At 38.5% G+C, this 14920-nt stretch overlaps 1 protein-coding gene across 1 annotated transcript in view; it reads right to left on the minus strand.

The window, feature by feature from the left end:
* Positions 1-1849: 1849 nt before the first annotated feature.
* The window catches only part of nnt.L (nicotinamide nucleotide transhydrogenase L homeolog), an 83027-nt gene continuing 69956 nt past the window's right edge, over positions 1850-14920 (minus strand). The window contains 3 exon segments of the mRNA NM_001094235.1: positions 1850-3206; positions 3618-3733; positions 4856-4974. Of these exon segments, the coding sequence (NP_001087704.1) occupies positions 3057-3206; positions 3618-3733; positions 4856-4974 (385 nt within the window). The 3' untranslated portion in view covers positions 1850-3056.

The raw sequence follows: 14920 nt of genomic DNA on the forward strand, positions 1-14920 counted from the left end.
TAAACCAAAAGTAGAAATAAAATACAAATTTAAGCCAGGATTCTAAGAATGTAAAAAGTGTAATTAAACATATTTGGTGGGAGTGCTATTTATAGCCCAAAGAATGTTGGAACAGCAGTGTAACATCCCATTTTTACTGTTTGTTTATTGTAATGAGCTGCAATGTTTGCACTAAAATGCATAGTACTCATGAGAGTAAACTCTTTCAAAGTGAAATAAAGCTCAACCAAGAATTAGGCTAGAAATTCTACACCTTCTGTATTGAGCTGCACCACCCAAGGCATCCAGGGTCATTTGCAGTGAAGATCTGTTCCTCTAGAGACGACCCCCAATAGAGATGCCCCAACAGTAGAAATGACCCCCCCAGTAGAGATGACCCCAGCTTAATGTCTGCTGATTCACTGCACATGCCCTGTGACTTACCTGAGCTTCAGACCAAGATATATAAAGGTTTATACATACACAAAACACTAAAGGTCAATTGGTAGTCAGCACAAAATCCAATGCTGGGTTGATTGAAAAGAAGTCTCTTAGCATCAGCTTCTATAACAATTGTAATCTCATGTTCTCAATGTTGTTGAAGATCTCTGAAGACCCATCAACTTCGTTCCTCAACCATTGCCCAGAGCCCACTGAATAACTGAGCTTCTAATGAAGTCGTGCGGAGCCACGAAACACGTTAAGCGCGCAGCCAAGACCTGTGATATGCTGATGAAACTTGTAGTGTTCACTTTTTTACACTGGCTTCCCCTGTGCTCCGTTTTTTACATTTACTTGGATATGAACTCGCTTCTGGGGATGGTGGTGGACGTGTAGCACGCTGGAGCCAAGTGAAGTCTGGTAAGTTCAGAGCCAACTCAAATTGACACTCAAATTGGCCCAAAAAGATCAGAAGATGGAGCCGACATGTACAAATGTTAAAGCCTGGATCATTACGGTTATAGAGTTGCTGGACCTCTGGACTGGTAATTCAGTATATAAAATACCACATTTGAAATCAGTTTTTATACAGGCATTAGTTTTAATTTCAGCTTTTTAAAGGGAACCTATACTGCATTGATGCTTTATAGACCTGTAAACAGGGTCAGACTTTGCCAGCGAAACATCAGTGGACACGGCTCTCATGGGCCCCAACATACCAGATCCAAACCAGCCTACAACCCGCTCTGCCCCATGATCTCACCACTATTGCGCCACAACTACAGGCAAGGTACATATGGGGGTCCAGGGGGGAGGTTGTGACTGAGGTGAGGGCCTGTAGCAGAGACAGGGGATCCTGTAGGCCTCCAACCCTCAAGGCCGACCCTGCCTGTAAACACTACAGCCCTAAATGCCAGCTACATAGCCTTCTGATCTTCACACATTCAGCTTTTCACACTTGATTTTACCTGCTATTGAAAGTTGATTTTTTTCAAATCTCTTAGTATTACGCTCAACCATGAATTCATTGTAAGGCAGAGACAATGTAAACAGGAGAAATATTTCAGTATAACATTATTTCACAGACACGGTCTCCTTAAAACACGATAATGGCCCAAAGGTGCAATTAAATTAGACAAAAAAAGGATTTACGTTAGCAACTTTAATAGATCTTATCATGATGGTACATGTATAAAACAGGTAATAGGTCAATTTCATCTCTTCAGTGTTAGATGAGCCTGCAATGTTAAAGGTTAAAGGTTTTGTTCTAAAACAAAAAAACCCAACTGCCTCACATCTACAGAAGAAAACTCCTAACGGTATGATACACAAAGCCAGTGTGAATTGGCCACACATCTTAAGCCAAGTGGGAAGAAAGATGGCACACTTTATAATACACAAATGAGCTAATGGGAACTTTAAACTTTACTTTTTTTTTTTTTTTTTTTTTTTAAAGGAAAATCAGTGCGGTTCGGGCTAAAGATATTGCTCCTTCAATATAGCTGCCTGATTATATTATAAGTAAATAAGTTAAAAAGACAACTGCCCAGGAACACGCTTACGTCTTGATCATGTAATGCTATGGCACATGTGTGTAAGTCTGCTCTAGAGGAAGATAACCTGAGAGATTCTGGAGATATAAACCTTCTACGATATCCAGCGGCAGGAGAATCCACGTATGTGCTCTCTGCCTTCGGACTCCATAACCGAACGAGGTGCTGCAATAAGAAATATCAATAGCTGTGGTCCTTCATATTTGCTGAAAACTGGTTTCTAATCACTTTTATATGGACTGTGCTTGGGTTTAACAGCAGAGGCTCCTGAACAGAAATGAGGTTAGAGACAATACAGCTTAGATGTAGCAGCGAGGCTTAAGTCACAATACATCCTATGATTATTTCTCACAATATGACGAACACGAGATTAAACGTTGCTACGTCTACTCGTAGATCCTTATAACTTAGTTCTAGTAATACGTTCCTCTCACATCCCTTGTTGTTGCAATGGAAACACAAAGTCACATCTACACCAGGAGCTTCACACTGTACACATTTACAGCTACCCACAACACACAAGTATTCCGGTACATGACTTCTAAATGATGTGTTGCTCTTTAGAACGAGGGTGGAGAGCAGCAATCCCTTTCGTGAGTGCTGGATAATGAAGGGCCTTAAAGGCTGTGGTCCCAAGAACAGGATGGTTTATTGGGAGACAAGTCCTTAGGCTTGGATTAAAATAAAATGCAACCAAGTTCTGAATCAAAAATAATAAACAGGGCACCACTCCAATTCCCTACAACGGCAAGAGCATGTTTACTCTTTTATTCAATATAATAATTTGATTCTATGGTAACACTGCGACCCTATATTGTATGGAGCAGCACGTACGACCTGTATGAAGAGCTGTAGTCTGTGTCTTGGGTAGAAAGATATAAAATCGGCTTTTAGATGCCTTTAGTGGAAATTTGCATTACCTATTGAAGAATATCATGCTACTTTGCACGCGTGGCTCATTTGTGCAAATCTGCTGTACTTCCCATGCCTAACATGTTGTACTATATAAAATGTGTGTTATAAAAAAAAAAAAACAGTTAACACTGGCCAATAAAGAGCTTGTATAAAAACCAAGAGGAGCATCTAATTCTGGTAGGACTCTCGGACTTTGGCCTGCAGGGAATCACAAGTCTTCTTAGCATCTCCCAAAAGCATGGAGGTGTTAGGCTTGTAAAAGATGGGATTGTCCACAGCTGCGTAACCCACACCAAGGGATCTCTTCATCACAATGACCTGGGGGCAAAGGGGGGGAAAAAAAGGCGTTATTAGGGGTGAGCAATTTCGACTATTTTAGTGTATTGTGCTGGTCACCAAATAATAAATATTTAATGTTGTTACTGGAAATTGCAGGCAATCAAGCAGTTTTTCTCATGTTTTCTCTACTAAAAAGCTGTGCCGTTTATTGGATAAATGCAGTATGTATTTCTATTGGGATATTGAGTTCTACTAAATATATACACTTTTTCTATTTTTCATCTTTAGAAAAAAACATACATTGTACAAGAAATGTGTGCCTGGCTGTAATACAGTATCAAATACAATAATAAAATATTAATAGCGCAAGATCCTGAAACTAAAGTAGACATCTACATTTCATAGATAGCATTTATTCATGGTTCGGATTATTACAGTCCAGTGCCTCACCTGCTTGGACTTCCACACCTCCAGGACAGGCATTCCAGCGATGATAGAGTTGGGGTCTTCTTGTGCTGCAGAGTTAACTGTGTCATTGGCACCGATCACCAACACTAGATCCGTTTCTAAAGGACACAAAGAAAGCTCAGTGAGCTTTTAAAGATGCACGTTGGGCAGGCGATGGCAAAAGCAAGGCACCATTGAGTTTTTAGAAACACACATCCTTGTAAAGTTAACGGTTTGCATTGGGAAACTCGCAGTAAGCTGACCAAAGCTTTTTGCAGATTGGAGTTCAAGGAGAACTAAAGCCTAACTAAAGAAGTAGCTAGAAATGTTTTACATTAGGTTTTGGGCTTCTGTACCAGCCCAAGGCAACTACATCCCTTTAGCAGTAAAGATCTGTGTCTCCAAAGATGCCCCAGTAGCTCCCATCTTCTTTTCTGCTGATTCACTGCACATGCTCTGTGCTGCTGTCACTTACTGAGCTTAGGGACCCACTCACAATATACAGTACACATAGAATAGAAATGTCACAATATAAGGCTGATTAGTAATTAATACAGATAATTACTACATGGCAGCACAGAAACCAGAGCAATTAGCATCAGAATTTAATAATCAGCCCTGTAGCATCAGCTTATATTACAGCCAGGGAAGCTCATTTTCTGCTGGATAATTAGTGACGAGCCCTAAGCTTAGCTTCTCAACAGCTGCTCAGAGCCCACTGAGCATGTGAGTGTCACAGACACTTTCCAAGATGGTGACCCCCTGTGACAAGTTTGAAGTCCTGGATCATTGCTGCTATTGACAAGCTGAAACTTTAGCCTCATGCAATAAGTTTAGTATATAAAATATGTAATTTTTAGCCATATCCATTTGTAGGGTTTAGATCTCCTTTATGGGTGAGCATAAGACAAAAGCGCCACACAACAAGAATGCACAATGAGAAGACAACCTTTCACACAATATCCACCTCCAAACACTCATTCAGAAAGAAAGGTGGTGACCATATTGGAAAATTGTACTGTACCGACTACACACACATCCCCTATAACCTGACACCCCATTGCTCATTTCTTTGTAAAATAGGTTTAGTGCTGCGTCTACTGAGTTGCAGTTATCCCAGGAATGGCAGATGTACAATACAGGCAAATAATGCACAAAGAAATCAGAGATTCATATTTGGGTTGAATATTTTCACCAAATGGCAGCAATGCTAAAACCTCCTAAAAACTCTTTAAACTTACCAGGGAAATCTTCATTGATCTCATCCATTTCCAGCACAATGTCATATGGCACCCCTGCCTCAGCCAGAAGTACGTTCAACTGACCTGGCATACGGCCTGCTACTGGATGGATACCAAATCTGAAAGACAAAGAACATCTCAGTAACACATTTAAGATAGGAAACTTGCAATGCTGTGGCTGTCTCTATATTCCCCAGGGAAACAGCTTGCAAGAGGGTATGAAGGATCGTTGCTGAATGTTTGCAGAGCCACTACCATAGGAAATGAAGACACTGTACCGATACTGGCAAAATATTGATCTGAGTCAGTAACCAACCAGCTGTAAGCTTTAAAGGAGAACCAAAGTAGGTAGAAATGTTGTACTTTATGTTTTGGGCTTCTGTACCAGCCCAAGGCAACCCCAGCCCTTTAGCAGTAAAGATCTGCGTCTCCAAAGATGCCCCAGTAGCTCCCCATCTTCTTTTCTGCTGATTCACTGCACATGCTCTGTGCTGCTGTCACTTACTGAGCTTAGGGACCCACTCACAATATACAGTACACATAGAATAGAAATGTCACAATATAAGGCTGATTAGTAATTAATACAGATAATTACAACATGGCAGCACAGAAACCAGTGGAACTAGCATCAGAATAGAATTTAATAATCAGCCCTGTAGCATCAGCTTATATTACAGACCAATCTCATTTTCTGCTGGATAATTAGTGCCGACCCCTAAGCTTAGCTTCTCAACAGCTGCTCAGAGCCCACTGAGCATGTGAGTGTCACAGACACTTTCCAAGATGGTGACCCCCTGTGACAAGTTTGAAGTCCTGGATCATTGCTGCTATTGACAAGCTGAAACTTTAGGCTGGTGCAATAAGTTCAGTATATAAAATATGACATTTTTAGCCGCATTAATTTTTAGGGTTTTGTTCTCCTTTAAGTGGACTAGAATATTGAGGGCAGAACATTATAAACTACTATGAATCATTGCTCCCATGTCCCCTATCACTAATGCTTGATTCCTGATTGTATTGGAGATTCTAAAGCTCATTTAATCTCTCTGGAAGCAGCATAATGGGAGCAACAAATCAGGACCTGAGGGGAATGGATGAATGGGGTTACAAATCATAAGGAGAAAATAATCTTAACAGATCATTTACATTAATACAGATACAGGTAAAAGTATGTTATAAAGTAACAAGAGAAAGAATGGCTCTGTTTAGTAACCCATATCAACCAACCCGATTTTTGCTTTCATCATTATATCGTATCAAGACCAGTAAAAGCTAATTGTTGATTGGTTATCATAGGTTACAGGACCAGGCCATACTTTTACCACTATACTACATAACTCCCTATGACAATTTAAGATGAAGACACATACAGGATGCCCACTAGCATTGTAGCCAATAATGAATAATATATGGTACTGGTTTTACTTTGTCCTAAAAATTAATATCACTATATTCGTGTTTCAAATGAACAGAGGCAAAACACAGGTCTCAGTTCCCTATCAGGTCAGCCTAGATGCTGATTGGTTCCTATCCTATAGTGCAGTGTCAGCTCCCCTGCACAGCCTGGGAAAGGAGGCAGCAGGAAGTGGAACAGATGGGTGGGACTAGTATAGTTTTCGCAGAAATTTAAAAAAAACCTGAAACACGACTTTTTTTTTTCAGCACTTTCCTTCTATATTTAAAAGAGTAGAATACACTGGCACGTTCTTGTTTGTCACACAATGTGTCTCCTTTAATAGAAACAGATTGCCAAGCTCCTTGCAACATATTTATTTTACAGTTCCATCCACCTCTTTCCAGCGGTACAGTCTTTCAAAGAACCTGTTTCCAAAAGTTTATTCTTTGACAATGTTTATGGTCTTTGATCATTCCGATTAGAACAATTAACACGGTGTTCTCACAGGAAGAAGGAAAAAATGCTTGGCGTGAAGGTGATGGGAAATAACAAGGAACAAAAATGCGTGGAAATGTAACATTGGCATTTACGGTAACAAACAGGACAGACGGCAAAAAAAAAAAAAAGAGTATGTTCATTTTCAAATCAGAAAGTTTATGGAGCAGATAATTGCTCGATTAGAAGTGTCAAAAAACCCACCTTCTGTCTATAATCTGCTTGGAAATCCTGGGAGAACATTCCCATTGAAACTCCTATGCTATTTAGTGGAGCCTCCCTGTTTTACAGGTCTCCTTTGGTTTAATAGCAGAGACGCCATTATCTTTTACACGGATCTCTACTCAATGTGCAATTATCACTTAGGGATATTATTCCCAAGGTACTCGTATCACAGAATCGGCAGGATCTGGCACGAAAGGAGATGCAAGGGACAGAATATATATCCACAGTTGCACTAGCGAGCAGTTTCACTTTCCAACATATTGTTGTTCTTATGAGTAAGGGGAGAAAGAGGAGATGGTGGTTAAGCAAATAACCAGCCCCTAGAAAAGGTCTCTGCAAGATAAACTCTTAGATTTTCTTGTAAAAGCTGCAAGTAGGGGTTTGTTTATACAGAGGGGTTATGGGAGGGGTTTGTTTAAACAGAGCTTCTAATCTTTTACATGAATCCTATGCCAGATTTGTTTACTATGATTTAAGGAAATTTTGGATAGGTTGCTAGGGGTTACACGGCTATCAGACCTTGATAAAGGTCTGTGATTCAGACCGAAACTTTGACCATTCTTTAATAAATATTTTTATATTTATTAAAGACCTGTGAGTGCTGTGCCTATTACTCTGATGTTGTTGTGAAATAACACTTAGCATACTGGTTGATCTAAGTTTTTAGAGCATGCCTTCCATGCTATGAAATATATTATTTTTTTCATAAAACTTATGGTGAAAACAGTTTCGAAATACACAGGATGGAAAGCCAACTGGAGCATTTGAAGATCCACAGGGCTAGCAGAGCCAGAGTTGCACTTTTCAAGGCTTTAACAGACTCTGTTGGGCTGTTTATGGGCAAGGAGCCCTGGGAAAATAGCTGTGATACTTGTGCTGCTTTTAAGGAGGACGGTTCCCCTTCGTTATATATCCCATTTGGTTCCCCTTCGCTATATATCCCACTCGGTTCCCCTCAGCAATTTATCAGACTCGGCTCTTCAGCAATTCTGTAGAATATCTGGTTGTAAGGAAGGACATATGAAGTAAAGCGCTTCACGGTCTGTGCGTGCAGTTAAAGACGCCATCTGGAAATTACTTTGCTCAGACATAAATAAAACAGATTTATTTAAGTGGATGGTGATGTCCTCTTTGCATTCAAGTGAGCTGCAAAATCATATAGCAAAACAACATTGTACCATGAATAAATACCCTGTATGGATTTTCATTCCAATTATTGAGTCATGAACAGAGATGGAAGCACAAGACCGTATAATTTAATAGCAGATTCATATTTTTACTAAGAGATATAAGAAGTAGTTGCCCTGTAGCTTCTCCTGAGCTCAGTCAAAGGATCATGAATAGAGGAGGTAGTTATAAAACAGACCACAGAGCCTCTCCATTGCAAACATTATGCTCTCCTAGCCTGATCTCTTCATACAACTACTACTAAATCCACTCCCTAAATATAGTATATTTCTCCTATAAAAAGTAAATATGACATGTCCTAAAGTTCACCTTTCCAAAACACCCAGAGGGTGGCAAAATAAATCATTAGAAAGGACTATTAGTGTTTTTCTTGCATACTTTTAATATTCAAACGATGTGCTGAACAGACACGCGTTTTGCAACAAGACCAGGAACATAAGAAGTTTATATAAGTCTACCCTCCCAAGCTTTGCAAGCACAGCGCATATCTGCTGTCAGATGTTCCCAATGAATGCTGTATGGGATTTGCAGGGATTTATAATACAAATACAAAGTAAAACCAGCCCGCTCTGAACTGAAGCGAATACTCAGGGTCTATTTAACCCTTTGGGGGCAGTGGAAGGAACTGGCATGCTCCCTGATTAGTAAGGTTAATTATTATTTATCATTACTTGGGTATATTAGTAAGGTTTATTATTATTATTTATGATTGCTTAGGTATATTAGTAAGGTTTATTATTTATGATTACTAAGGCATATTAGTAAGGTTTATTATTATTTAGGATTACTTAGGTATATTAGTAAGGTGTATTATAATTATTTATGATTACTAAGGAATATATGTAAGGTTTATTATTATTTATGATTACTAAGGCATATTAGTAAGGTTTATTATTATTATTATTATTATTAATGATTACTTAGGTATATTAGTAAGGTGTATTATTAATGATTACTTAGGTATATTAGTAAGGTTTATTATTTATCATTACTAAGGCATATTAGTAAGGTATATTATTATTATTTATGGTTACTAAGGCATATTAGTAAGGTGTATTATTATTATTTATGATTAATAAGGAATATCAGTAAGGTTTATTATTATTTATGATTACTAAGGCATATTAGTACTGTTTATTATTATTATTTAGGATTACTTAGGTATATTAGTAAGGTTTATTATTATTATTTAGGATTACTTAGGTATCTTAGTAAGGTTTATTATTATTAATATTATTTAGGATTACTTAGGTATATTAATAAGGTTTATTATTATTAATATTATTTAGGATTACTTAGGTATATTAGTATGGTTTATTATTATTATTATTATTAATAATATTATTTAGGATTACTTAGGTATATTAGAAAGGTTTATTATTATTATTAATATTATTTAGGATTACTTAGTTATATTAGTAAGGTTTATTATTATTATTAATATTATTATTTAGGATTACTTAGGTATATTAGTAAGGTTTATTATTATTATTATTAATATTATTTAGGATTACTTAGGTATATTAGTATGGTTTATTATTATTATTATTATTAATAATATTATTTAGGATTACTTAGGTATATTAGTAAGGTTTATTATTATTATTAATATTATTATTTAGGATTACTTAGGTATATTAGTAAGGTTTATTATTATTATTATTAATATTATTTAGGATTACTTAGGTATATTAGTAAGGTTTTTTATTATTATTATTAATATTGTTTAGGATTACTTAGGTATATTAGTAAGGTTTTTTATTATTATTATTAATATTGTTTAGGATTACTTAGGTATATTAGTAAGGTTCAAGTTTTGCAGCACCATGAAAAAATATTGAAGACTTATTCTGAATGGTTTCACAGAGCCTCCAATGCTTTCGGATGTTGTTGTTGTACAGGTATGGGACCTGTTATCCAAAATGGGGATGTTTCCATAATTTGGATCCCAATACCCCAATTGTAATTCAAAAAAACAATTAAACAATTCCAGTAGGATTGTTTTTCTATCAATAAGGTTATTTCCTAGTTGGGATCAAGTACAATGTACTGTTTATTATTAGAGCGAAAAGGGAATACAGTTTACAAATGTGGATTATTTGATTAAAAATTAGTCTATGGGATATGGCCTTCTTGTAATTAGAAGCTTTCTAGATAATGGGTTTTAGGATAATGTATCCCAAACATGTGCTACTATTCCAGTTGCTCACCCAAGGGATGACTGATTTAAAATGCAGTAACTTATCAGAACTATATAAACCCTGGTATAAAGCTGGTCACATGTGGGCTCACCTCTTCATATGTCCATTTGTGTATGCTTAAGTGTGAGCAAAATTCCAACAAGCAGTATAGTTAAAGAAAATATTAAGCAGGAGTTTTGGAAGGACCAAGAGGAAACAGAATTCTGCCTATATGTAACCAGATCATACAGTTGGGCTTATGTAGGCCCATCAGGAGAGGACTATATCAATGCACCGATGCAGTCCTCATCTGATGGGGTTTTCAAACCTTCCCGATAGATATCTGCTTAATTGAGCTGTCAGGACAGAAGCATACAAAGACAAATAAACTGTAAACTTGGTCAGAAGGTAACAAATTGTCAGCTAATATTCGCCCGTGCAGAGTTTGGTGGTTAAGATAAGCTGTGAGGTGTCAAAAGCATTCAGTCTAACTACATAAAATGGCACTTCATTATTCCTCCATATTTATCAAAATCTGAAAATATGTAGCAGTACAGGTTACAGGGATTTAAAGAAACCAATGTGGGTGGATGCACTCAAACAGGTCCCTGATATCACAATGTCAATTAGAGACAGATACATACAAGTGTATATTTTTGAATAGTGTATCTTACTCCGTATAGACTTGCAAAGCTATACCCAATGACCCCAGACCAGTGTGTAAAATGTAACCAAGAGGTCGGCTCATATATTTTTGTGTTCTGGAGTTGTTCACTCATCCAAAGATTTTGGGACAAAGTCCTATACTACGACTACCCTGAATGTCCCGTGCATTTAGACCCCACTGGTATGTCTTTTGGGAGTATCATATGATTTGGGACTCCAGTCCTATGTTAAACTCTGCTGCCTCCAACTGTTATATTGTGCAAAGAAGGCCATCCCGTTACAGTGGAAATCCACCGCTGCCCCAACCCTTGCCTTTTGGAGTGCATTGGTGAATAACGCTCTCCCTAGCCAGAAACTGACCTACATAGCCTGGGCAATCTGGGGCCTGTGGCTGGAAATGGAGGCTAATCGCCCAGACACTATGTATGATAATGTGGAATATGATAATGATATGATAATATATGACAATGGTATGATAAGGACAACATTGCAGATAATGTTGGTTATTTATTATTTGGATCCACTGCTTATATGTCTTTATTCTTTTCTTCTCTCTTTCTTCACTTGTTAAAACTAAAATAAATAAATAAAAACTTAATAAAATGCATAAAAAAAAGAAAAGAAAAAAAATCAGGCGATTTGAAAAAAATGTCAAACCAAAATCATGTGGGTGCTAAGAACTGCAGCCAATTAATCAGGCAGCAGTATACATTGACGGCCTACTTGGGAGTCAGACCCTTATTTCAAGGGAAAATTTGTATCTTTTTAGGTTTAGGTTTTCTTCAATTTATTTTTGTAGACTTCTTTAAGTGATTGAAATAAGGGCTTTAAGTGATACAGCCACTTTAAATAGACAGCATCCCTAGTAGCCATAAAAAAAAGTTAAACAAAAGGTACCTTGGCTGAGGCAAACCATAAGGCAGCTTCTGTGAGCAGAAATATGCAGAAAAGCACAACCCTTTTTAAACTTTATGTGCCACAGAGAAGATCTGGGTGATAAACCAGGCAGAGGAGAATCCATGAGTATATTAGTATAGCTATTCTATGTATAAATTGATTATAGTTTCTGCAGTGGCTTGCTGACTTGCTGTGCCAAGAAAATTGCAAGACAAGAGCTCATACATGGGAATATCCCCTTTAAAATGCACTGGGTGGATTTCGGGCTATCTGGAATAGCGTGTTATGGCTATAGCCAAATGTGAAACAAAATAATTGCGTTTCGGGATCTGTCAAAAGTCATATTGGCAGATGAAAACTCTTTCTTGGCAACACACGGGCATGACTAAATGATGACAGGCGTATGTCTACACTGGCGTGCTTCCACGGGGGTGGATATGTGTGTGTTGTGTGTGTGTCACTTTGTCTGGAAGCCGAGCAAGATGTGGTCCTGGGGCAGCACAGATCTCCTAAAATCCAAAGGGCAAGCACCAGCTGCAGTCAATGAACACCAAGGGAGTTCCGTAAACATGATGAAAGACCCAGATTAAAGAAGGGGTTCCTGTCGCGGTTGCACGGCAATAGAATGAAATAAATCTGTATTTACAGCTTGCGGTAAACAGACAGGACATTTAAAAGTCGTTTGCAATGATTAGGAAAAGCTTAGACACATCTAGCTCCAGGAACGACATGTCCCATCTTTGATCATATTTCTACTGCACGGAGATCAAAGTCCTTCTTCTCTTCCCACATTTCATAGACTTTCATTGCTGCTTAGAAGCGTGCTGCTCAAGTGTCACAACCAAACAGGCAGCGCCCATCAGCCTGGCAAATAAGCCCTGAGAGCTACCGTCATTGTTTGAACTCCATTACATCTGTTGTTAAAAGTACTTTCAATTGCCATATGGGAGCAACAAGAATCACAAGTGGCTAACAAGGCTGCAAAGACAGAGGCAGATTGGGTTGGACAGGCAAAGAACCCACAAGCCAAAAATGAAAACTTCCCCCGACGTTCAGGTTAGGAAGAGAGTTTTCCATGGCCAGATAGAATACATAATCGACAATTTTATTTAACTGCCTGGTGCAGATTACCAAATGCCACATCAAGGCAAACAGCACCATAAACACTGCAGTGCAACTAATCTAGGCCTCTAGCTACATTCCATTAATGCTACCTAACTAAAGCTAATTCAGGCTAGTAAAGCATTGGAATGTTATCCCAGCCTGGAATTGTAGGAGCCATACCTCTGAAGATGCCTCATCCCCATCACCACCAGGTCCCAGTAGCTTTATAATGTCTCTGGTCACCCCCTACCCTGCAAGTTACTGGAATTCACAGTATGTGTTGCATATGGCCAGTAAGTAACTAGAGAAGCCTTAAAAAGGGACCTGTCACCCAGACATAAAAATCTGTATAATAAAAGTTATTTTCAAATTAAACATGAAATATATATTTTTTTATTATTAAAGCATTCATAGTTGTAAACTTCAAAAATTGTCAATCATCTATTGCTGCCCCTCCTCTATGCCTTAGTCAGGCAATTACTTTCACTTTCCATTCAGCACTTCCTAGATGTCACTGCTCTCCCCACATTCGCCCAGTATTTTGACCATTTAATTGTGTAACCAGGGCATGGGGATGGACATCAGGTCCCCCATTCTGGTGCACAAACAAGATTGAGATGATGCAAGGCTTGTCTTAATAACAATGTCCACAAAACGGCTCCTACCTGCTTGCTATAATTATGAATTCCCAGACCGATGAATCAAGATTCAAATAATTTATACAGTGTAATTAAAGTTCATTTTGCTTGACTAACATGATAAAATAGGATTTAGAGTAATTTTGTTGGGTGACAGGTCCCCTTTAAGCACAGTGAGCATGTGCAGTGCCACAGACACTTGGGAGTAGAATTCCCAGTATTGTGTAGATATGAAGCTATTGGAATCAACAACCGAAGCATGTACTTTTTCTGGCATAGGGCTGTAGTGAGGACTAAGGTGACCATACATGGATCAGATAGCTGCTGATATGGCCTCTTAATAAATTTAACACAGACCCCTGTCTGGCTAATGGACTCTTGCGAATTGACATTCCTGCAGAAAATCCACTCATCTTCAGGCTGCATCTGCTCATCATGGATGCAATTTGTGGTCGGTAAACCACAACGCCCCCATAGTGATGCAACCATTGGTCCAAGAGCTTACAGCTCGCCATACACAGCCGACCAATCAGACAGCAGGCTAAACAAACAACTTGGTTCGACACCTAGATGACTGGAACAGCAGAAAGGTAAAAGGAGATGCAGCTCCTAATCGCCTTTTCACCGACTTACAGAAATGTTTCGTCATGACAGATAATCCTTAATCGAGGCTTTACTCTCAGATGTGGTCGCATCACACAAAAACCTGGTCAAAAGGCGAACGGGCAAAGGGGGAAGATATTTACAAGCAAGGATAACTTAAATGGCCGCTATGTAAAATTGTGCTTGGCACAGGGAAAATGGTACAAATTATTAGAATATAAAAAGGAGTGGTCTGTGCAATTGAAAGAGGCTGTATTCCCTTAAATTAACGGCACAGATTGTGTTTTGTCCACCGTAGGCATCAAGCGGATAATAGTACAGAAAAGCAGCAGACAAACGTCCCAATCTGCTTGTGACTGGCTCAAATGTTCTTTAATGACCCTGGCTGAGGCACAAAGACTGGCAACAGGCGGACCTGTGTGCCAAAATACTTGCTTAAAGGAGAAGGAAAGCTACCAAGCTAGTTTATTGCCAATAGATTAGCCACAATAGTGCAAGCTAGAACACTATATTTATTCTGCATACCTGAGTAAACAGCTCTAGAATCTCTCTCTGTTTGTATAGGATAGCAGCTGTCATATTAGCTTGTTGTGACATCACTTCCTGCCCGAGTCTCTCTCTGCTCACTCATAGCTCTGGGCTCAGATTACAGCAGGGAGGGGAGGAGGGAGGG

The sequence above is a fragment of the Xenopus laevis genome, chromosome 1L (genome assembly GCF_017654675.1).
Source record: "Xenopus laevis strain J_2021 chromosome 1L, Xenopus_laevis_v10.1, whole genome shotgun sequence".
Taxonomy (NCBI): domain Eukaryota; kingdom Metazoa; phylum Chordata; class Amphibia; order Anura; family Pipidae; genus Xenopus; species Xenopus laevis.